At 46.1% G+C, this 25,672-nt stretch overlaps 1 protein-coding gene across 1 annotated transcript in view; it reads right to left on the reverse strand.

Annotated features, from left to right (window-relative positions):
* Nucleotides 1-580: 580 nt before the first annotated feature.
* Nucleotides 581-25,672, reverse strand: part of ONECUT2 (one cut homeobox 2) — a 39,940-nt gene continuing 14,848 nt past the window's right edge. The window contains exon 4 of the mRNA XM_024754871.1: nucleotides 581-1,622. Coding sequence (XP_024610639.1) covers nucleotides 1,336-1,622 — 287 coding nt within the window. The 3' untranslated portion in view covers nucleotides 581-1,335. The remainder of the gene's footprint in view (nucleotides 1,623-25,672) is intronic.

The raw sequence follows: 25,672 nt of genomic DNA on the forward strand, positions 1-25,672 counted from the left end.
GTCTTTGGTTTGCAGTATTCTGCTTCTTTGGTGTGCTGTGTTTTCTCCAGATTTATTCAGCTGTTTTGCTAGATGATTCAACAATGGAAGAGATTCAGGACCAGATGACGGTTATGAGTAACACGTATGGTGGTTTGAATTATTTATTTTTTCCTTGCTATGAAACACTGAAAACGTCCCTACCGATGGGATGGACAAGGGAACAACCCAAATCTGAAGGAGCGAGAATGTATCATGTGGTCATAACGCACAATAGGAGGAACCAGGTGACAGATAACCAAGAAGGATACATTTATGATCTAAAAAAATCTAGATCTTTTAAAATGCTGCATTTGCTCCGTGTACTGTAACAGTTAAATTGGCCTCCTGAGTGTGCGTCTGCATTATGTACAAACAGAATTTGTAGCAAACTGCAAAATGTGCTTGAAGCCATATTCCCAATGATTCCCTCATGACTTCCTAACTGGTGTCTTGAAAATCGAGATGCGGCGAATCCAGAACCTTCCTGACTTCTCTGTTTATCTTCGTTGTGCTTGATACTTTGAGCTCAAGTGAACTGATCTGGTTTTTTTTTTTTTTTTTTGATGGATCCAAGACCACGTGAGATTTCCAGGAGGTAAGGAAAAGAAAATTGTAAACTGGATCAACTCAAAGCTTTCTAAACCATTCAATGAAAAAGAGGCCTGAGTTGGAAAAACAGGTCCTCGGATTCTTTTTTTTAACTTCCACATTTAAAACTTGTGCTCAGTAATTGTCATTCTGATGTTTTTTTATGTTATGGCTGTGAACGTCGATGAACTATGGTATGATGAGGCTAAGCACTTGGAAAGCAAATGAGGTCGTTCTTGTTGCTAGATTCTTCTCTTGTTGTAGCATCTTGGGAGCCCAAACTGAGAGTCCTTACACAGGCCAGAGTCCCACTATTACTCACGGGAACTTCGACTGCAAGAGGCTGGCAGGACTCAGAGCGGGACCGTTGACATTCTAAGCAATCCTGAGCTTGACTGACACCACACTGAAACTGACTTGCTGCAGAAAGGCCCCATTTGGGTTTCTGAGGTGCTCAGCGTACTCGCTCAGAGGACAATGTCCGGTTCAAAGAGATTAGTTTTCAGCTTGCACTTGGACTCCATAGCCACTAAAAACCAACGAACGAAAAGAACACCTGGCCTATGATTACAGCTAGAATAGACTTTTCTTTTCAAGAGAATTGTGCTTTCAAATCACCAGTGAAGGGCCCCAGCTAAGAATCCAGCGTCTTTTTCCTTTGCATTTTCTTTTGGTATCTTTTGTCCTCATTTGGAGGTGACTTGTGCCCAACTGAGAGTCCTTCCATCACGCTTTGGTACAGGTGCCGGAGGCGGACGAGGGGCCCCCCGTGCTCAGATCGTCCTGCCACTTCTCCAGGCTGCGGCGCCGGGCATTCATGAAGAAGTTGCTGACGGTCGTAAGCTCCAGGCCCAGCTGCTGGGAAATGGTGATCTGCATCTCCTTGGATGGGCGTTTGTTCTCCTTGAAGATGGCGAAGAGCGTTCGGCGTTGGAGGTCGGTGAACACCAGGCGGGATTTCTTCTGGGAATTGTTCCTGTCTTTGTTTGGTTCTTGCTCTTTGCGTTTGCACGCTTGAAGGGGAAGAGAAGAAGGAGAGAGTCAGTGCGAGCGTGAGAACGTGATCCACTGAGAACATTGACAAAGTCAATGGGATGGAAAGTCAAAGGGGATGTAAACCGTTAAACTTTATTGTGCAAATTGCCCAGCTGTCAATAACCAGCCTTCCCAGTTCATCTATGGGTGATGGAAAGCCTCGGTTAGTGGGGGAAGGGAGAAAGGAGAAAAGAGCAGGGCTGTTTACACAGTCTGGTTTTGAACCAAATGCTTTCTCTTTCACTCCCTACCCCCCACTGCCACCCCCTTAAAACTCTTTACCTGTGAAATCAGGTGCTCTGAAGGGATAAGTGACTTCCCCAGGGGGAAGCCTGGTTACTAAGTTCCTCTTTCATGGTCACCCTCTGGAATTGTTTACAGATGAGCCACAGTGACTTTCTGGAGTCAAAACTTAAAAGTGCGTAATTTCTCAGAATCAAAGCTTCCACCCTCGTGACTCAAAGAATTGTTAACAGAATGAAATTAGAAGTGACAGAGTGATGGTATCATCCCGACCCCAAATCCCCTTCTTCTAGACTTTTGAAAAATAAAAAAAATAAAATCCAACAGGGAGGGAAAGACTGTGAAAAAATTGGTTTAACCAGTGTTAATTTGGCTGGTCTGAAGTAAAGCCAGTACAAGAAGACCAGGGCTGAGGTTGGCCAAAGAACCCAAATTTACAGTGGATTATTTTAGGGCCCTAGATGTGTCAATTAGTAGATGCAGAGTCTCTGATTCAGTAGATGGGTATCCACATCTGGGGTGCCATGTGCAGCCAGGACATTAATTTATGTGTCACTACCTCTGCCTTACCCTACACGTTTCTAGAAGGCAGGGATCAGGTCTGTGTGATATTTCCGACTGGCTCTTTCTGGAGCCGCGGACATAAAGGAACACTTGGGATGCTGATGCCAAGTGGTGTCTTGACTCTTTCAGGAATTTGCACACTTCACAGACAGACTGGGTCTCAGGAAAGTAACTTTTAAGGGCTAGATAATATCGTGCATACAAATCACAAATTTAAACATGGGAACACGTGTTAAAATCACTGGACAGAAACCACAGCTCATCCAGGGCTTCTGTACCGCCTCAACAGAGCTAATCCAGGAAAGGCGAGGAGGGAGCAGAGGGCCGGCTTTGAGCATCCTTCCCTGGATCAAGTCCTACTGGACATTCTGGCTCCAGGTTGAGAATTTCTTTGTACTCAACTGACACTCCCCTAAGGCTAGCAGTCGTCTGGAGTGCTGTCTGGAAGCCTTTTCATACTTCTCAAAGCCCTGATTTGTGAGTTTTGCTTCTGAGCTTTGGGTCAGGCCATTTTCTACTCTTTGCATTCTGCAGGGAGCATTTGGTATAGTGGGGCCGCTGGCTGCAGTTTGAGTATCAGGGGAACATCCTTCAGACTGCTGGGTCTTCGGATTTAACCTAAGGACCAACACTCATAGCAAAGATATTCTGGAAGCTGAACTTCCCCCTACCCAACTGGCCATCCTCCCTGGTGGATGCTATCCGCCATGAAGGATCACTCCTGAAATAAGTGAAGAGCCATGATAAAAAGGGCAGGAACAGGAGAACCCTCAAAAAGGAACACTGTTGGGCTACGTCAGCTTTGTGGAACCCTCTCTTCCTGACTTCTCCTTCTCTCGTTTCTAAAAGTAAAGGTATTACCTTTGAAAATTAAACACAACACACACATACACACCTATAAAAACAGTATGTTTCCATCCCAAACCCCATTCTCTTGGGAGGTTTGGACGTTTTCAGATAAGGGGCGCTTCTGCCGAAATGGGAACTCAGAGAGAAAGGGCTGAAACGGCTTACAGTCACCCTTCTCCCACAGGAATTTCCCGGTAATGATTTCTTCTTTGATTATCCCTGGGAGGATCTTACACTTCTGTTGGATTTTTGGATAGTTACCATAACCTCATCTGTAGACTTCCTCTCTCTAGTGCAATCCTCTACAACAGTGCTTCTAAAGTTCAAGGTGCACAGGGATCATTGGGAAGCTTGCTCAAATGCAGATTCTGAGGCAGTCAACCCAGGCGGGGCCCGAGAACCTGCATTTCTAACGAGCTCCCAGGTCATGCTGCTGCTGCTGGCCCATATGCCTCGGTTTGACTAGCGAGCATCTACCTGATTTCTAAAATCTCAGAGGAGCACCCTGATGGAATAGAATGTTCTGGAACCAGATGCCTGGATTCTCTCACCTGCGCTCCTTCACCTACAAGACTTGGGACCTCGGTAAATGACTTAACCTTTCAGTGCCCGTCTTCCTCACCTGCATAATGGAAATAAGGTGCTCACCTCTGTAGAGGCTTACGTGAGGCAAAGTGTGTGAATGCTCCCTCCCCACCTTCCCTCTGGCTGCATAACCCCAGTAATCCTGAGGACGATAAACAGCAGAATTATTCTCATTTTAAAATGAAATAAATGGAGACCTGAGGGTGTAAGCGATTGACCTGAGGTCACATTCCAAGTTGGCTGCAGACCCAGGGCAAGAATCCAGCCCTTGGGTCTGTCCATCTTTCTCCCCTATAGAAATGGCACCCCACGCCATTGGCACCTTAGAGGGACTCTATCTGCACGGCAGCCTCGGAGGTTCTACCCCCCCCCCCGAGATTCTGACTTTTACCTGGGGGGGCAGTGTTCTGGAATCTGGGAAGATATTGAATATAGTTCCCTGTGTGGTACGGTAGGTCCTTGTTCTTTATTTTATATACAGTAGTCTGCATATGTTAATCCCAAACTCCTAATTTCTTCTCCCTCCCCATCCCCTGCTATCCCCTTTGGTAACCATACGTTTGTTTCCTATGTCTGTGAGTCTATTTTTTGTTCGTAAATAAGTTCATCTGTATCACTTTTTAGATTCCACATACAAGTGATATCATATATTTGTCTTTCTCTGTCTTACTTCACTTAATATGATAATCTCTAGGTCCATCCATGTTGCTGCAGATGGCATTATTTCATTCTTTTTATGGCTGAGTAGTATTCCATTGTGTGTGTGTGTGTGTACCACATCTTCTTTGTCCATTAATCTGTCAATGGATATTTATGTTGCTTCCATGTCTTGGCTATGGTAAATAGTGCTGCTATGAACATTGGGGTGCATATATCTTTTCAAATTAAGAGTTTTCTCTGGATATATGCCCAGGAGTGGGGTTTCAGGGTCATATGGTAGCTCTATTTTTAGTTTAGTTTTTTTTTTTAAGTTTTTGGCACGGGGGATCCTAGGTCCCCGACCAGGGATCAAACCCATACCCCCTGCATTGGAAGCGTGGAGTCTTAACCACTGGACTGCCAGGAAGTCCTACTTTTAGTTTTCTAAGGAACCTCCATACTGTTCTCCATAGTGGCTCCACCAATTTACATTCCCGGCAACAGTGTAGGAGGGTTCCCTTTTCTCCACACCCTCTCTAGCATTTATTATTTGTAGACTTTTTAATGATGGTCCTTCTGACTGGTGTGGCGGTGTATTTGCACTTTTAATAGGGAGTTTAGACAGTATTGATGCAGGTCCATGTTGGCCTGTCAGGTACATATGATTTAAGAAACAAATGTTAAAAGTTTAATGTTCAGCAACCTGCAGAGAGAGAACAGATCATCAGATCCTGTGTATGCCTTGCCAACAGCTCTCCAAAGACAACAGACTCTACGTCAACAAATGCAGAGCTGCAGCTTGTGGTCGGCCAACGTACGGCAAGTCCAAAGGCCCAAAATAATGAGGCCGCAGGTACATGACCGGCCCCAAGTCCTCACAGCTGACAGTTGCCACTTCATGATTCTTACAAAAGCAGTTGGTCAGGAGCTGAAGGAAAATACAAACAAGAGGGCAAACACCTGCTTTGAAAGTCTAAGAAAAAGTAGACGGATTGAATGATGTCTGGAAGCTGGCAGGAAGGTGGGAACCTCAGAATTTCTCAGACAAGGTGTGGAGCTAGCTTTGCCCAGAGGCACAGTCAGAGTGTAAATGGTTTTGGTGTTAGAACATTACACGCTACAAATGCCCATTTCAAAACAGCTAGGGAAATGTCAAGTAGCTCCCTACGGCCCAGGAATGTGTGTTAGAAACCCAACAGACGGTGTTCATCAGTGGTGTGGATGGAGTGGGTTCCTGCCACTCACGATAAACTCTGCTCCAGGAGGGTGAGAGGTTAGCCCAGACTCCTGCAGGCACTGGGATCTGCTTCTCCTCCCTCTTCTAGGAAGGAAGCAGGGAGGGCGTACCATGGGGTGATGTGTGTGTTGCCTGACGGGAAGAGAGAGAAATCCCTCATTCTCCATCTTCCTTCCTCTTCGGGGGAAGTGGTCCCTGTGTGGGTCATGGAGGTTTGAGGGCTCATTTCTATTTCAAAGACAGGGAGAAATCATGTTTTTGCCCACAATGAGGCTACCTCCTGGGGCCACAGTGCCTTTTCCCTCCTTTTGGGGGCAGGAACGATATCAGCTCAGATGGGGAAGGCTGCCTGTCCCCCGTGGACCAGGACCTGGGACTCGCAGGTATATACAGATAGGGGTATCTGTGATTAGTAACAGAGGTGATAGCTACTGCCTAAGTAGGGTCCTGGGTAGACAAATTTTTTAAACCACTGGGTTCCCAGGGTGAAATAATAAGAAGGGAAGCCCTGGTTCAAGGCACAAGCCCTCCCCGAGACAGTGAGATGCCAATTCACCTTTTCCCAGGTGGTCACCCTCAGAGGGTCAGAGACAAAAGTGCATCTCGAAGCATGCGCCACTTCCCTGGAGCTGATCTTCCTAAACCAGGAGAGAAAGAAGAACTTCTCTCTACCACTGGCCCTTTCTCTCTGCTCCGCACACGGTCAGGCTGCTCCTGGGCATTCTCAGGAGCCCAGCTGTCCTCGGGCGCCCAGGGGAACTGGCCATAGCGCTGTCCAGCGCCCGCACACGGACAGCACGAAGGCGCGCCCCGTCAGGCACGTGGCAAGGTTGTAAAGCCAGAAGTCATTCCCATTAGGAGGCGGCTCACAGGCAGGTGAGGCAGGGTGAGGGGCGGTACCAGAGACTCAAGAAATAATATTAAGGAGGCCACGGAAAGCAGTGCGTCACTCCGGTGAGGGCCCTGGCGCCGACCCCAGAGGGCAGTGACTGTGTCGTTTCTCTGATGGAAAAGGCTTATTTTCACCCACCCCTAATTTTACTTCTTGGGACAAAGGTCTTTGGTATTTGCCTGCTAGGGGTGGAGAGCTGTGGGAAGCCAGGGCCCGAGCCGCGGGGAGGGGAAGGGAGGCAGGCTGGGAGGGAGAAGCAAAGCTGGGGAGGGCCGCCACCTCTGCGCCGCCCGCCTGGTTTTCGCCGTGGTCTCCTCTGGGAGGGCCCGTGCCTAGACGCGGGCGGGCGGAGCGACCTCGGCTGTAAGTGTCTGCAGGGTAAGGGGGGTGGTAAGGGGCTAGTTCTACGAGGCAGATCCAGGCCGGGGGTCATCGGAACCACGCTTCGCTTTAACGCCTGGTCCCACAGCCGCAGGGGCTTCAGCTCTTCAAGGCCCCTGCGCGTCTCCCTCCGCCCATAACTCCATCCTCACGCCTGAGTCACAGAACGTCGGCGCTCCTGTCGGGTCTGGGGCTGTCGGTTTCACGTGGGGAGCTAGAGGTCAGCGAGGTGAGCCTGAGAGGCAGGCAAGGTCTGGACTCCCATGAGCACTTTCTCTCTTTATTTTTATTTTATTTTAAAATTTTTGGCCATACCCCGTGGCATGCGGGATCTTAGTTCCCTGACCAGGGATCGAACCCATGCCCCCTGCATTGGCGCGTCTTTACCACTGGACCGCCGGGGAAGTCCCAGCACTTTCCACAGGCTCTTTGACGGGAACGTGGGGCAGAGGTGTGGATTCCCATTCTGCACGTGGTGAAGGTTCAGTGACTTGTTTAGGGTGACACAACTAGCGTCAGGGCTGAGACGTTGGCCTGGAAACCCCTTCCCAGCCCCGCCTCGGTCCTGAGGGGCCGGGGAAGTAAGAGGCACCCAAAACCGGCCCGAATCCTCGGTCCTCCCTGCTCTGGAGCTGAAACTACCCACGCTACTGGGATTTTGCCCCAAGAATTCAGGTCCCTGTTGAACAACTTCTGTTGTATTGGGCTGAAACGCTCCCATTTGTTTTTGGAGAATCCGGCCCCATCTCATGATTTGCTACAGAGTTACGAGTACCGGAAGGGTCCCTCGGGCTCCTTCAACAAGCTGACAGGAAAGGAAAATGTCTCATGGAAATGAATTACAGACTTGAAACAAAAGCCTTTGTAGTTTTATTTTTCTAGAGGCAACTGATGGGGGGAGAAGACTAAAATGGACGAGGGCAGGGCAGTTTCCATCCAACCTAAGCTCAAATTCAGCTCGGCCATTCACTAGCCGTGTGACCTGGGTATGATCACCGGGCCTCCCTCTCCCCTGGGGTGACTGGGCCAGAAATGATTGACGGGTCCATTCCATCCTTCAGATGGATTTGCCCTCCATGGTCCTCTCCCTCTGCCTGGTACCGTACAAATGCTGTCTTCCTCAGTGACATCTCCTGGAGGGGTCAGAAGAATTAAGGACATCGTTGGCTGTTAATCTGCGAGCTGTTATACACAATCCACTCTGCCTCTCAAGTCCCATGTTGGGCAGGTGCCCCTTTGGGGGATACTTGCCCCACCTGCCTTAGTGAGAAATGGAATCGGGGCTTTTCTTTCCTTCTGGACTTGAAGCTTCTGTGTCTTTAACCTCCAGGACCGCCTCGCAGGGGTTGTGAATGACCTGCTGGTGAAGGTGCCGAGCGTGAGTTAGCAGCAGGGCAGTCGTGCTACAATGTGGTGTCGAGGTCTGGAATCGTCGGCCCCCTTTGGCTTGTCCTCTCATCTCTGATCTTGCCGATTTGTTTGTTCTCCGCTGGTTGTCTCCTTCTCATGAGCTTTCTGGCCTGTCCCAGTCCTCCGGGAATCCAGCAGCCCTTCCCTCTTCTGCCCCCGTGCTCCCCTTCCTGCCCCCCAGCTCCACGCTTCTCCTCCCTCACAGCCCAGCATCACCTCCCGTGTCGACCGGTTAGCCCTGGTGTCCTGCGGAAATGGACCTTTCCTTCCAACCCTCCTCCCTGGAAACCACAAACACACAGGCCGAAGAGAGGTCCTTGCAGAGGCCCTGGGGAGGTGAGGGGCCGAGCCCCCGCAGAGGAGGGGAACTCTGGCTCCACGAACATGATACCATGTCCAGAGATGCTCGAGGACGGGCAACGGAAAGCCACCCTCCAAGAGGTATCTGGAAGAAGCGCCAAAGTCTCAGGTGTAGGCCTAGAAGAATCTTTTTCAGTGTGGTTTCTGCCCCCCCGGCTGGCTGCCCCGCCCCCAGGCTCCCCTCCTGTGCTGGCTGATGCTGAAAGCCTCCTGCTTCAGCTTAATCCAGTCAGTGGAAGGCTTAACCCCTGCCAGACTGACTGCACCCCTCCCCCTTTGGAAGAGGGCCGTGTAAATCCCCCTCCGCAGTCATTCTGTGCAATGCGTCCTCAGTACAAGTGAGACGTGGCTCTGAGCGCAGGCTTGGAGATGGGGGAGCTGAGGCTTCCGGGAAGCAGATGCCCCCAAGGAAGCAAGGCAGCCCCACAGTGGGCAGTGAGGCTGGCTAATTGCAAAACTGGCCCCAGTTCTTCTCGTCCCACCATCCCTGTCCCCTGCAATGTCGCTCTGCAGCTCCCCTCCAGCACGGGATGGAGTTCGTCTGTCTTTCCCGGATCTGGGCCGGTCTGGCGATTTGCTTTGGCCAACTGAATGTGGCAGAAGGGACAGCCCAGGCCTCGAGAAGCCGAGTGCTTTGTTCACGCTCTTGGAGCTCTGGCCGCCACATGACAAGCCCAGGCCTGCCCGGGTCAGCCCACCCCAGCTGCCCCAGCAGCTGACTGCAGCGAGCCCAGCTGAGACCCTCAAGCGTGGCCTGGACCAGCAGAACTGCCCAGCTGACCCGGAGACTCCTGAGCAAAAATAAACATTCATGGCTTTATGCCATCGGTTTTGTGGTTCTGTGTTACGTGGCATTCCTGTGGTGATATACAGCTGACAAAGAAGCAAAGAACAGCTGTTGCCTTCCTGCCCAGGCAGGGAGTCACATGTAGGGTAAGAAGTCTCGGCTTGAAGTCATGACCTTGTTTCAGATTCCACATTGGCCACTTATCAGCTGCATGACCTTGAGCCTCAGTTTCCTCATCTATAAAGTGGGGATACTAATTGCAAACCCCTCTGGACATCAAGGGGCTAGCTGTAATGTCGGTGTGCACAGTAGGTGCTCAGTAAATATCCTTCCTTCCATCATAGAGAAGGAAGAAAGAGGAAGGGGGGTGAGAAAGTGAGGTTAAGAATTCATAGTCTGAAATGATTTGCCAAGACTTACTCAACGGTAGATGAAGTGTCCAGAGGGCTTATAGCAAACAAAAGGTTAAAGATTTTTGTTTTCCTTGTGAAGCAGTCTCAGAGCCAATTCCCAGCCTCGTAGAAAAGGTAAGACTGTGATGTGTTTTTACATATGTGTCAGAGATCCTAATAGGTTTTGGACCCCTGGTGTTTCCTAACATCACTAATTTATGTCCAAATACATTCTACATATGATGGGTATTGTTAGCCCCTAATAAATAATGCAGACGTGCTCTACTCTCCTTGCATTCAGTGAATACTTTCCCTGAATTGTTCAATGTGATCTCGCCAGGGCACCGGGTGGGGTGGGGAAGGAAGTCATCGGGGTGTGCATTTTTCAGCGTGGTCACTTAACCTCCGAGTATATGGGTTTGAAAACGATGCCGAAGGAGAATCATTTCCAGCTTTCAGCTGGAAAGCCTGAAGCTGCCGTCTTCCAAGGGCTGTGCAGAGCGGGAGAGTGACCCTCTCCAGCAACAAGGGCACACCCACAGGGGCTGGAGTCGGGTTGGAAAGATCAACTGAGGCAACCAACTGGGTTATGCTGGAAAAATCAATTACAAAAGTAAGGTCGTATTTGTACCTCCAGCCTTGTTTGGAGAATTCTGTGGGGTTTGGAGGTAAGAAGAGGGAAATCAACTCCTTTTACTTCCCTTTGTTACTGTCAGGATGGGAAGGAGTGATGGCGTCCAGGAAGGCTCCCTTCCTCTGTAACTAATTTGCATATTCAAGAGCTTTTAAAATAATAACAGCATCCCTTGCATTCAAATAGGGAAGCAAGAATAGAAGAGTTACATACTCTGATAGTACATATTTAATGTTCAGGAAGCCATCAGTGCTGAACAATGCCATCAATGCAGGCTCCTCGGGCCAGCAAAGGGAGAGGTGCTGGCACACTGCTACAGGGACCTGGAGAGGAGGGGTGTGACACACAGGACTTGGGGCTCAGGCTCTGAGCATTGGCCACTAAGGCCAGAAGGTGGCGCACCAATCACTCACCGGGGAGGCGCGAGGGCTTGATGAAGGGGGAGGGGCTGCAAAGGACAAGATCTTTTCATCATCATTTGATTATCTTGTGCTCTTTAAAACTTGGAAACTATAAGTAGTTTGCAGTTAGATGCTTTACAGTTTTCCCTGCTTCTCTTTGATTCCTGACCTTATTACTGAACTCCACCTTGGTCCAGATGGTCACAGAGCCAGTAGGGTGAACTTGGCCCCTGAGAGCTAAACTCCAACTTCCCTCTTGTTTCTCCAAACATCCCTGGCCTGAGTCTAAGGGGAAACTTAATGGCTTTGTCTCCGGGATGGAGCTGGCTTTTCTCACAGACCAGATGCCCATCCGCTCAGGCAGCAGAGCCAGTGACATCCAGACCAGCATCCATTTGGGTGGCCAAGAGCAGAGACAGGGAAGTTGCACGGTGCAAATGGATTTGGAGTCATTCCCGGTCCCTGGGGTTTTAGCCCTCCTTTCACCCCCTTCTAACTGGCCTTCCGTGGCGAGAAAAACCTCTAAACCATTTAGCAAATTATCCTGGACAGACAAGGCAACAGGATCCGGGCTGAACAACCCATGTGCCAGTGAGGTAGCTGCTGCCCGGCCTATTAGAGCAAATATCACGGGCGGGAGATGCCAGAGCAGGAGGGAAAGAGGAGAGAGGAGGGAGAAAAAACAAGAGAGCAGGGGACCACGCATGCGTGAGCACACACCCCTCATTCTGGAGGCTCTGGAAGGGGTCGCATCCAAAGTGCAGAAAAGTCAGGAACCCCAGGAAGCCTGGCATTGCCTGGAACGCTTGAGCCCCACCTTAAGCTTCACTTCTGACCTGGGGCACGTCTCTGCCCATCTGGGTATCCCTGTGGTGCCCTCTTCTTCCCATTTGGAAATCACGGGTGATAACTCTCTGCGCTCCCTCAAAACCCCACCGCCCATGACTTCACTTGGGTTGGGTTATAAACACGTTGGTTGTGACAAACCAGCACCTCCCAGGTCTATTTATTGTCGCATGAGAGGCAGCCATCCGGTCACCATTCGCAGTTCCCTTGCCTCAAAGACATCCTCTGAAGAAAACAAGTTTAATTTCCTATCCCTATTTTCCCTTCAATACAAAGTCACTGAAGGGGACTCAGCAAATGGGGTCCTTTGATGACTGAAACTTGCTTATACAGAGGCCCAGTGTGGCCCCAGAGGGCGGATCTCCAGAGGAGGGTCGCCAGTCCTCTGCACCCGAGTTGCCCACTCCTCCTACTGTCCCTCCCAGCAGGTTCTGCCTGTAGCTGGGGCTCGCTCACCCAGCGTGGATGTGCCTTCTCCTCCTCGGCTTCCCTTTCAGCAGAAACTCTGGGAGTAAAAGGGGAGCCCCAAGGAACAGGTTTCTAACAGCAGATGTTCCAGGCCAGCTGGTAAAATCACCGAGTCCTAGAAGGGCAGGACGTTAGAGACCATTTGGTCCTATCCTTTATTTTAGATATAAGGAGTCTGGGGCTCTTAGAGGCGTCATGATTTGCCCAACGCTGACCACAGGGAGTCAGTGACCGAGCCCTGAGAACCCAGATTCCCTTATTACTAGTTCAGTGGTGTTTTTATTTCTCCCTTGACTATTAGAATAAATCTTTAGGGGGCACTCAGCCTTTGAAATCACGATTCCTGGTCATCTATTCTGCCTATGAAGAAGACTGGCAAAGACAGACCTTTAGATCTGCTGCATATCTCTACTCGGCAAGCTATCCAGGAGGTTGTGAGTTGCTAAAACAAATATTTAATTCTGGATAGAACATCTCGCTAAAAGTGGTTAGGAGAACCCAATACAGCCTCTCTTAACTTCCCACTAAAATGATCTCGAAGACCTAGAATAAAAGGTAAAACTCACCAAACTGAACACTAGGACTGCCGTCAACCTGCACGGGGGCATTTCTGAGGAATTCTCACCTAAACACAAGGCCAATGGAATTGGATTGAAAAAATAACACCTGAGTCCTCCAGCTGTTCAGAAATTCAAATTAAGCAGCCATCACTCAACTTGATAGGTGATGCCTTTTGAAACAGCCAGAGTGCTGTCCACTCCCTTCTACCTACTAATTGAGAACTGCAACTCTCAATAAACAATTGGGCAAAAAAATTGAGGGTGGGGTGGGTAGAAGAAGGACTCCAGTGGTAGATCGAACCCTGGGAGGTATAGTTTCCAAAGAGTGCTCCACGTGAGCTAAGGACAAGAGGAAGATTTGGCACTTGGTATCTTGGGGATTGATGCACATACACCATTTGACCAGCTTGTCAGCAGCTGAGGAATGGACGCAGGAGATGAATCCATGTCAGTCCAGCAGGGCCAAATTACAAGAAAACTGGTTAGACTGTAGGAGCTGGATTAGGTATATCAATTGGCAATTTAGTGTAGGTCTACAAGGGTGAGTGCACCAACATCCAGAAAGGAGGCTGTGAGGACAACACACACCCTTCCTATTAACTATATCAGGCCTGACAGGGTTTTTCTCATTTGAGTATGAATACATAGGACAAAAGGAAAGAGATGGAAAATACTGGAAAACAGAAAAATAGATCACCATCTGAAATCAGAGAAAATTCATCCGAAAATATCTTATAGAAACTTAAAGAACATTTTAGAGAGTCATTTGGTATCTCAAGATAACGCAAAAAGAGATGGCTTCTATGAAACAGGAACAGAAAATGATTAAGAAGAAAACGAGACAGAACTCTATAAATAATAGTAGGTAATAAAGAAAACACAAGATAAGAGATGGGAAAGACAAAAAAAATTCTTGCAGGAAAATGAGAAATACATAGCATTGGAGGAAATTAAGAGCAAAATTGATACCACAGTTGTAATGTTAGAATTTATGCAGTTCAGGTGGCCTTTCCTGCAGCGAAGCACTCTTAGTTATATAATGACTCAAAAAGTGTATCTGTATACTCTTTATGAAAAGAAAACTGAAGACACACTCCAACTTCCTTGGAATATAGCAAAATTAAAAGCTCAAGAATGTGATACTGTCCTAAAAAAGGACTGGCCAACAGCTCTGTGTGGCTATGAATACTCCTGAACATATCCCAAACATCCAAAATGGTATCATTATGTTAACAATCAGCACCTTTTTGGAAAGGCTACACCAGTGAAACTTCAGGAAGGTAGAAGGGTCAGTGCCTCCTTTTGCAACAGGATTTCAATGATATTTAAAAAGAAATAATTCCATTATTAATGATTTTCATCATTATGTAAACAGCATAGTTTGAAAAAAGGAAATTCTACTGAAAAATTATCTCCCCCTTGCAGAATTTAATACCAGATTCATAAGTGCAGTTAAAGATGATTAAATATACATCAAATTATGAAAAACAAAACAACAACAACAAAAAACCTAGAAGGAACATTTCAATGTGTTAAGTTTCAGGTGAGGCCTGAAAGCACCAGTATCATTCAGTACTATGCTGGAAAAGTAGCCAATGCAATAAAATAAGAAAAAACAATAAGAAGTAGGAATTTTAAAAGGAATAAAACTAATTGATAAAATGACAAAATTCGACATAAACTGAGTGCTCATGATTTCATGGGCATTTTTGAAGTTGTACTAACTCATTCAATTTTTAAAATCAACCTATGAGGTGGTTTACAATTAATTATCCTGAGTCACAGAGGATTAAGCAAATTACTTAAGATTACATAGAAAGTAATAGAGTTGGGTTTCAAACTCAGGTAGTCAGATTCTAAACTCCTTGTACCTAACAGCTACCCTATCTTGCTTCTCTAGGCAGAAACAGAACCCTCATAAAAATAAGTTAATATGATTTTTTAACCTAGAAGACCCAAAAGCTTCAATACTCAAATTATTAGAACTAATAAGAAAGCTCAATAAGGTGGTCAGTTTTAAGATGAACATACGAACATCAATATTGATTAACATCCATAGAAAATCCAAGATTATACACAGATAAACTATTAGAATGAATACGAGAATTCAGCAAGGTTCCTAGACTCAAGATCCATAGACAAAAATCAACTGTATTTCTGTATAACACAACAAACAGAAAACGAAGACGATACCATTTATAATAGGATTAAAATATCAAGTACATAGAAATAAATCTAACAATAGGTATGTAAAACTTTGACAAAGAAAACTATAAACTTTGTTAGAGAAATTAAAAAGTACTAAATAAATGGATTGGAAGACTCAATATTGTAAAAAGTTTAACTCTCTCCATGTTAATCTATAGATCCAACCAAATCTTTAATAAAAGTCTCTAGTCAAGCTATTCTTGATGAAGACGAGCAGATGGAAGGACTTGCTGTCTTAACTATCAAGACGTCTAATCAGACTCTAATTGTGTAGTATTGGGACAAGGATATACAACTAGACCAGTGTAACAGAAGAGAAAGCCTACAAACAGATCCACACACCTATGGATATGGGATTTAATGAGAAGATTCGCACGTCAGAACACGAGGAAAGGTATTCTTTCTAATAACGGAGCTAGGGGAATTAGATAGGCATTGGGGCAGGGCTTAATTCTTGGCCCCCTACTTCCTGTCATATATAAAAAATAAGTTCTGTATGGATCACAGACCTTAGTGTAAATGGCAAAACAATTAAGCTTTTAGAAAATAATATAGGGTAATATCTTCATAATCTCAAGAAAGATTTTTTAAACAAGACTAAAAAAAATACTAACTCAGGGGCTTCCCTGGTGGCGCAGTGGTTGAGAGTCCGCCGGCCGATGCAGTGGACTCGGTTTCGTGCCCCAGCCCCAGAAGATCCCACATGCCGCGGAGCGGCTGGGCCCGTGAGCCATGGCCGCTGAGCCTGCGCGTCGGGAGCCTGTGCTCCGCAGCGGGAGAGGCCACAGCAGTGACAGGCCCGCATACCACAAAAAAAAAAAAAAGAAAGAAAAGAAAGAAAAAAACTAACTCGAAGGAAAAAGACTGAAATATTAGAGCACATTACAATTAAGAATTTCTGTATATCAAAGGACACAAACAAGAGAGTGGAGAGAGGGAGAGAGAGAGAGGACAGCCATGGATATCTGCAGCACATATGTTTGATAAAGGGCCTGAACTCAGAATATATAAAATCTTTTGGAAATCAACAAGAAGTCAAGACATCCCAATAGGAAAACGGCAAAGACTTGAACAGGCACTTTACAGGAGAAGAAATCCAAATTTCCAACAATTATGTAAAAAGACCCTCAAAGTTACTAGTAATCCAGGAATTATAAACTTAAAACAACAACATTATACATCCACCTAAATGGCTTAAATGTAAAAATCTCTCAATACCAACTGCTGGCAAAGATATGGGAACTCTCCCAGGCTGCCAGTGGGAGTGTAAATTCGCCTAACAGGTTAGAAAACGGTTTAGCAGTATCTGATATAGTTGAATATATGCATGCACTATGACCCAGAAATTCTGCTCCTAGATAGACTGCCTCGCTGCAGATGCTATCATAGGCTGGCACACTCCCTGGGCTTTTTGATAGCTGCCATCCCAATGGATGTGAGGACAAATAAACATTTTAAGAAGAGAACTGGCCGGCAGAGGTCTGAGAGAGAACCAGACTTCCAGATTCTAGCCCGTGCCTAGCCACATGTCTGCTAAAACCGAAGAAAATCTGTTTTCCCTATTCGTTCCCGAGTACAAGTTCTCAGGGCAGATTTCTCTGAGCACTATCCTGTCCTTATCTCACGGTCCAGAAGAGGCTAAAGCCATGCTCACCTCCCACCGGGAACTCGGCCCCCTCTGCTGCCCTGGACCCCCTCCAGAGGACCAGTCCTGAGTGCAGGCTCCCCTCTCTCCCTGCATCCAAAGGGCAGGGGCGAGGGTGCAGCTGTAACCAGACCCCATCAGAGCCGCTGAAGATGTGCCTGTGGATCAGAACTAATGGCATTAGGCGATCACTCAGGGAATAGAGCTGCAATTACTCCTTGGACGCCTTCTCCAAGATGACCACATGCAGAACACCAAGAGGGGAGAGAGTAACGAATCACCAAGTGAATTAACCGCTAGCCGCTCTAATTAGTTTTATCATTTTTCATGAAAACACTAATGAATATGAAATAATGTGGCCATGAAACCACTAAGACAATTAATGCTTCGGAGTAATTTGGGGTCAGAAAAGGATTCTAGAGACTGTTTAAATAGTCTCAACAATCGTGTGTTGAGAATTCAGAGGAAGCCCACGGCTTCAAAATCTTCTATTAGCAGGTAAGTTGCTACTTCAGGAAAAGCAACAGCGAGGTGTCTGTGGGTTTTCTTTCCTCCCTCCCTTCTTTCCTTCCTTCCTTTGCATATTAAGCCTCCTGGTTTTGGGAATAAAGATGATAGCATGAACCAAAACAGGAGCCTTCAGGGAGTGAGACGAGAACCAAATGAATGCACAGTGAGTGGTGGATCTGGGGAACAGGAGAAAGAGGCAGGGTCCAGCCATACTGAAACCAGAAAAGAGGGAACAGTACTCAGCACTTTTTGCCTCATCGCTACCTGGACGTGGGAGAAAACAGCTTTCTGAAATGACTCCCAAACCTGCGATCATGATGCAGATATAAGATAAGCTGAGCCTTGCGGGCGGAGCTATAATTTTTCTATGTACAACTGTACGATTCTAGCAAATGTAGAGTTTGTGCTCAATACATACCACACTCTCCAAATGGACCTTACCCCAGCATAAGTCGGTAAGGATGCAGTCAGAACCTACCGTGAGCACAGCAGACTTCCGTGTTCTAAGCACGAGCTTAGCGAAATGCCTGTAATTGTTAAGAGTCTTAAAAGGACACGGGGGTGGGGGGGAGAGGGAGTGGTGGCAGGAGTGAATAACACTGCTGCATGTTTGACCAGTTTGCAAGGAGAGCATCCAAAGACCAATGTTGTGTCTGGCAATCTCTCTCGTCACAAATGCCACTGGTAAAAGTGACAAAAATTATGCTGAAGGATAGACCTGTCCATGTGAAATAGGGGATTATCCTGGGTATGAAGGAAATAAGATGTAAAAGTGCCAGGTGCAGTGCTAAACACTATGGTATCTCATTTAACCCGCACACCAACCATCTAGTCAGCACCAACATTATCCCCATTCTACAGAGGAAGCAACTGAGGCTCTCTGAGGTTAATGACTTGCATGAGGTCACATAGCTAGTAAGTGGTGTAGCTGGGACCTAAACTGGATCTGTCTAACCCCGAAGCTCACGCTCTTGATGACAATGCCAAGCAATACTCTTTTTTTAAAAAAAAGTATTTTATTTATTTGGTTGTGCCGGGTCTTAGTTGCAGCAGGCGGGCTCCTTAGTTGCAGCATGTTAATTTAGTTGTGGCATGCATGTGGGATCTAGTTCCCCGACCAGGGATTGAACCCGGACCCCCTGCATTGGGAGCTTGGAGTCTTAACCACTGCACCACCAGGGAAGTCCCAAGCAATACTCTCAATATGTAAAAAATATGGAAGAGTTGGTGACTCAGGCCAAGTCTCCTGCTTATGTACAGAGAAATTACAAAGGTAATATTAATCAATTAATAGTAATAATAATGATTCAACTAAATTAGCAAGTATTCACAATTGACCAGTTGTTCTGAGCATCTATATGCATTAGCTTATTTAAGGCTCACAATAACCTTATGATATGCCCACTATTATCTGAGGCACAGAGATTGCTATAGACTGAATATTTGTCACGCTCAAATTCATATGTTGAAATTCTAACTTCCAGAGACGATGACAGTAGTAGGTGGGGCCTTTGGGAGGTGCTTAAGTCATGAGGGTAGTAAATCCTTTTGAATATGATTAGTGCCCTTATAAAAGAGGTTCCAAAGAGCTCCCTAACCCCTTCCACCATGTGAAGACACAATGAGAAGTCTGCAGCCTTGAAGAGGGCCTTCACCCAACCAGGCTCGTACCCTGATCTAGCTCTTCCAGCCTCCAGACCATAAGCAATAAATTCCTGCTGTTAATAAGTTGTCTGTGGTATTTTGGTACAGTAGACTAAGACAGAGATAAACAAGATAAACCTCGAAGACTCTGAAGATCTACTCAATTCTGAAATGTTTAAAGGTTAATTAACAATGCAACAAAAAGTACATCTTTGGAACTTTTTTTTTTTTTAGTATTAAAGCAGTGCTTATGGAATGCCAACTCTCCAATTACAGCTCTGTTACCGCAGGGTCCTTTGCCACAGAACTGAATGGGATGGCTAGTCAGGATAAAAGATGAGCAGGGTCTGTTTTTCTTGTCTTCGGTGGCAGGTGGGTGGAACTGAGAGATAAGGCCTTTCTCCTGGGTTTTGCTTCCAAAGATACAAAACATCAGGAACCACACCTCTTCCACTGGGGATGACTCCTCAGACCGATAACCTTATTTGCTTTCAAACTCAATCTGGAATTCTACCCACCTCCGCTGTGCAAATAAGACTTTTGTATGCCCTAAAGGGGGCAAGTGGCCTTGAGCTGGACTCTGAACTTGCAAACAGGAATTCCGGGACTCCAGCTAATCCATGAAAGAAGTTACAGGTTTCATTCACAATGCTCAGAATTCGAATAAATCAGCCTGCCAAACCACAGGCACAAAAACACAAGGACTTTTTGGAATTACAGGGTGAACAAGTTCAGTAACCAGGGACAGCTTGTTATGAATAACAGGAGACTACACTTGCCTACAAGGGTGTCATTTCTTCACATCCATGGGACGTATAAGCACTGGGCATTGATTCATGGGAGGCCATTTCATATGCATGCAGAACAAATCCAGCTAAACAAAGTTATCTGCCCAATGGAACTCGAAAATATTTCTCAATTGAATTTTAAACAGACCTCGATATGAAGGAAATTTAATTAGGTAAGTAATATAGAACACAATGAAATGTCCATCAAAATTGCTTCCAAAGGTTTAAAATGTTTTCCTTTTCAGACAATGTAGTTAGAGCTGCTAAGATATCTATGTTAGTACAATGTCTTGAAAAGTGGGCCTGGGAAATCAATATGATCACCTCTCTGAATTAAGTATGCGCAAATGAGAGCAACTGAGGTCCATATAAATCAGCTCAAGTAGCCCTCTGTGTACCAGACCATTAGGGGACAGGCAGAGAGGAAGGAAGATGCAAATAAACACATTATCTGAGGCATACTCACTAATGGAAGGCATCTCTTAACACCCACATTAAGAATCAAGACAAAACCCGTCCAGTATTTTTAACACTGCTTATGATTTAAAAAAATAAAAGCATGCCAGAAATAGAACCTAAGGTTAAAAAAACAAAACACCCAAAACAACCCTCAACAAGCCTTAGACATTGTTAGAATCACAAATGAGTAAATCTCTTGATCTTTTGGACATCACCTCCAAATTGCTTCTGTATTCATTGGTAAAATGAATAAAGTGCTGGCATCGTTTGGATGTTGTCTGTGCAGAATAATGGAGATCTGGATTGGATGGCTTAACTTCTACAGGCAACAGATTTGGACTTTTTTTCTTTTTTTGCGGTACGCGGGCCTCTCACTGTTGTGGCCTCTCCCGTTGCGGAGCACAGGCTCCGGACGCGCAGGCTCAGCGGCCATGGCTCACGGGCCCAGCCGCTCCACGGCATGTGGGATCTTCCCGGACCGGGGCACGAACCCGTGTCCCCTGCATTGGCAGGCGGACTCTCAACCACTGTGCCACCAGGGAAGCCCAGATTTGGACTTTTGTTCCTCAGATGGTTGGTGGTTATTTCAGTGAAAAAACAAAAAAGTTTAAAAGGAAGTCTTAAAATACATGTAGAGGTACATGTGGTCATCTGGTGGGGCTAGAAGGGACCTCCTGTTAGGACACCAGAGCTGTGAGACCCTGGGGATCACCTGCACTTACTGAGTGCCAACTATGGCCAGCACTAGAGGGAAGATGAAGGAGAGCAAAGCCAGGCTCCCTGCCTGCTACCATCTAGGGGGAAGGTCAGGCATGGCCACAGATCAGCCTAGTACAAAGAAACATGGCTTCTAACAAGCTGGGCATAGTTTGTTACTTGTATAAAGTAATAAAGGGTTTTGAAATACTTCCACACTTATTTCCTATTTGTTGCCAAATCTGCTGTCCTTATCCTATCCCAACCATAGGAATGACTTCCTGCAAGAATGGAAGTGAGCTAAAATATGTGGTAAGAGGTAGATGGCAAAAAATACCAAACCCCTCAAACTCCAATTCACCCTTTCCTGTACGAGGCTCCTTGCCATGGAATCTGGTAGTGCCCCTCTACTCTGTCTCTAGGCTCAGCCATGTGACATGCTTTCACCAATGGAATGTTATTGCTTGTGCTTTCCCCTTTGTCATTGTGGTGAGGACATACCCAGGCTACTCCACTGGTCCCAGGATAGGAAACATGGAACAAAGCCACCCACAGACACATGATCAAGCCAGCCAAACCACAAAGGGAAACCCAGCTGGGATCAGCCTAGATCAGCTGAATCCTGCAGATATCTGAGAAAAAAATGTTTATTGTTTTTGTAAATTAATTTTTATTGGAGTATAGTTGATTTACAATGTTGTGGTAGTTTCTGCTGTAAAGCAAAGCGAATCAGTTATACATATACAAATAGCCACTCTTTTTTAGATTCTTTTCCCGTACAGGTCATTACACAATATTGAGTAGAGTTCCCTGTGCTATACAGTAGGTTCTTGTTAGTTACCTATTTTATATATAGTGGTGTATATATGTCAATCCCAATGTCCCAATTTATTCTTCCCCCCCAAATATCACATGATATCACTTATATAAGGAATCTTTAAAAATGGTACAAATGAACTTATTTACAAAACAGAGTCACAGATGTAGAAAACAAACTTATGGTTACCAAGGGGGAAGGCGGGTAGGGAAAATGCTTATTGTTAAACACCATGAGTTTTGGGGTGGTTTGCTACTTAGTATTATTATGGCAATAGGTAACTGATACATAGCACATAATAGGTGTTCAATAAAATCTGTATCTTATATCCTTTCTCTCCTCCTCCCCAACATCCAAGCCTGTCTTATCCCTCAGATCATCACTCTAGGCAAGGAATTCTGTGGAAAAGTCCTGACGACAGCTGATCAGCCCACTACCTAACAATGATCTTATACAGATCATCTCTCATACTTACATCGTTCTCCGAGATGGACATACTATTCCCATTTTATAAAGGAGGAAACTGAGACCCCGAGAGGTTAAATCAGAGCTAGTAAATGGAAGAGTTATAATTAATATCCAAGCCTGTCTGACTCCAAAGCCAAAGTTTGTTCTGCTGTGCTACTTACTCTGCTGCTACTTCTATAAGATCAGCTCTGAAAGAGGCAGGGAGAAAGGAATGCTTGGCGCCTCCAATCCCTTCCCAACAGCCTAGGATGGAAGGATCTGGGTCCTACAGACACTATTCCCAGGACCTGTCATACACTCCCTCTCTTCTTAGCTTGGGGCTCCTTCCCCATCTCAGATAGGGACGCTCATACCCTAGGGACTTCTGGAGCTCTAAGGAGGCAGAAGACTTGGGCTCCTGAGTTGGTGTGGCTTCCAGTAGAAAAGCCCACCTATCTCCACTGTAGATTTTCCTCCCTCTCCCCTCCAATCCAATCCCTACCTACCCCCAACTCTGCCCTTTTAACTGACTTTCCAAAATCTGTCTAGGGAAGCCTAAGTCCGAGGCTCTAGGTGGAGAACTGGTCAGGGGGGGTGAACTCAGCAGTTCTCCTCCAGGTCCCACCTAATTCCTTTGGAGGATGGCAGAGGATGGAAGATGAGGCACCAGGAAGAAGGGAAAACAGGAGTGTGTGGTCTTTCTGGACATGGCATGTCCAGGCCATGGTACCCTAGCCAGAGAAGGGGGCGGCCTCTGAATAAGGGCTCAAGGCTCTTCAGAGAGGCCTCAGAGCTGCCTCTTGCTCTGCCCACCCCTGCCTGTCTCTGCCTCTGTGTCAGTGGAAACTTGTTTTGGCTACACAAGGCGCACAGATGACAGTCACTGAAGCCAACTGCTTACCAAGCATACCTAATTATCGTGCAGCACAGAGAAGCACTCAGTCAAAGGCATTTAAAAAAAAAGGTCTGGAATGTCTTAATTTAAACATTCTGTTCATATATGCCTGGTCTTCATAGTGTGTTACTCATGTAATATGAATGTCAAAATGTAATTGTAAAAAAAAAATCTCCAGGCAACGTATAATTTCCACCTAAGAGGTACAGCAAATTATCTTAGTTTCAGTTTCTCCCTAAAGTTGAGATAATGGTAAAACCTCTTTTCACTCAATCCTGTATGGATATTATGAAGAGAAGTGAGATTTATCCACTCAAATCTTAAAATTCCAATAAAATCAAAGGTGAAAGAAGCTAGTTCATTTTTGTCCATGTGTAATTACTTAGATCAGTACTATGTAGGCAGAACTGTGTATATCCCTGAAAACCTTTGAACTACTGGGTTTCAAAGACCTCAAATAACTTTACGTACTCATTTGCCAAAATAAAAGGAAATGAGAAAGAAAAAGGGTAAACTAACAAAAATGTTGGCCTCTGGCTTTTTTCTTTACAGGTAAATTTAAGTCAAAAAAACCTAGGAATTTGTACCGTATCAAGTTACTGCCATTTAAATACAAATTTGGTTTATTAATAATTAAAATGACTTAAAAGAGGAAAACAGTCCCTCTGATTTGCTGATGTGTTTGCAGCCTCAAATATTCTAAAATGGTAACATTTTCAGCTGTGTGTGGAAGCAGAACCACCTTTGTTATTTACCAAGCCATCATGAGCACTGTTTTCCCCATATTAAGCTTAGGTGTCATTTCAGGTTAACTCAGGAATCTATTTTTGACTGTGTAAGCAAGTATTTCTGTCAACGATCAAAATATTTACAAAAAAGAATACTCCTATTTGAAGAGTAGAGGCTAAAGATGTAAAAAAAACAAAAAAAAGAAAGAAAAAGAAAAAGAGTAGAGGCTAGAAAAGAATGCCAGCTATAAGCAGACATACAAAACCTAACTCCCGGGCTTCCCTGGTGGCGCAGTGGTTGACAGTCCGCCTGCCGATGCAGGGGACACGGGTTCGTGCCCCGGTCCGGGAGGATCCCGCGTGCCGCGGAGCGGCTGGACCCGTGAACCATGGCCGCTGGGCCTGCGCGTCCCGAGCCTGTGCTCCGCGCCGGGAGAGGCCACAACAGTGAGGTGCCCGCGTACCGCAAAAAAACAAAAACAAAAAACCAAAAAACTCCCACACCTCCCCAACCCAGTGACTGAAATTAGGGGAGTCCGTAAAAATAGGCAGGAATGCATCAAATGACTCAGTTGAAAAAAAATGCCTATTCTGTGCTCAGCCATGGACCAGCAGCTGTGGGAGGCACAAGGATATGGTATCTCCTCTCCAGAGCCACAGGGAAGGGATACAGGAGAGATCTAGAGAGGGGTGTGAGACCCCAGCTCAGAAGCTGCTATGCAGTTTGGAACAGATGACTGCAACCAGAGTTGAGCAAAGGGAGGAAAAAGAATGGGCTAGAGTTTGCTGGGAATGTTCAGAGATGGAGTGCCTAAGGTGGTGGCCGGGGACGATCTGGAGAGGGACAGATGAGATAAGGCATTTCGGGCAGCAGGAAGAGAGCGTGCAGGGACATCGATGTGGCGAAGAGGGCAACGTATGAGCAGGACAGCAAGAACTACCTGTTCGAGCAGGTTACCTTGGCAGACTAGAGTCAACTGGTAACACCCTAGTCTAGTGTGTAGTGATGGTTTCACATCCCTCACCTCACTGGAGATACTAGTCTGAAACTTTGGATGGGAGATTTAACCCCACTTCAAGATTCCCTTTAAAACTCATACATACCTGTAGTATCTTAGCTTAGGAGGAAAACAACATCACTGAGAACTCGGTATCATGAAATATGAAATACTGCCTCCAAATGATGCACCAACACTGATGATTCTTTTTCGAATGCCATTCACTAACTTGGGGGAGTAAAATGGGCAGAAACAATGTCATATAAAGGTATTCATTAATTTATTCATGGATATTTACTGGCTGCCTATCACATGCTCTATCCAATCTTTGGTCTCACAGAACCTACAATCTGGGGTGGGGGAAGGACACTGACAAGTAAGCAGGTGATACCTATCTGTGTTCTATGTGAAATGGGATAGGTGGTCCAGGGAGACCCCAATTTAGGAGACCAGAGAAAACTTCCTAGACCTTTAAGCCAAGATTTCTCTTAAAGACAAGGAACTCTAGCCCATTCTTTAAGCCAAGATTTTGAGGTGAGGTTAGCTGAGTGAGGGAAAAAGTGTTCTAGGCTAAAGGAATGGCCTGGTGTGTTTGAGGAGCTAGGAGTACAGCATGTCCTGTGCGCAGAGTAAATGGGTGGAGTGATGGGAGATCACTGGATGGGAGGCTGGAGGTGAGCAGGGGTTAGTCTATCCTGCTCAGGGATCTGTACCTTCACCAATGGTCAAAGGGAGCTAACAAAGGGTTTTAAACAACAGTGTACTGTGGTCAGATTTGGGTTCCAGAAAAATCACTGTGGCTTAAGGCTGGAAAATGGATGGGACAAGGCAAGACTGGAGATAGGGAGACCAGTCAGGAGGCTGTTGAAATTGGTGATGCCTCCAATGAGGGCAGCAGTGCAGGGGATGGAGACAGATGTTTAGGAGGTATAGTCCACATGGCTA

This window comes from Neophocaena asiaeorientalis, unplaced genomic scaffold, assembly GCF_003031525.2.
Source record: "Neophocaena asiaeorientalis asiaeorientalis breed wild unplaced genomic scaffold, Neophocaena_asiaeorientalis_V1.1 scaffold124, whole genome shotgun sequence".
NCBI classification, from domain to species: Eukaryota; Metazoa; Chordata; class Mammalia; order Artiodactyla; family Phocoenidae; genus Neophocaena; species Neophocaena asiaeorientalis.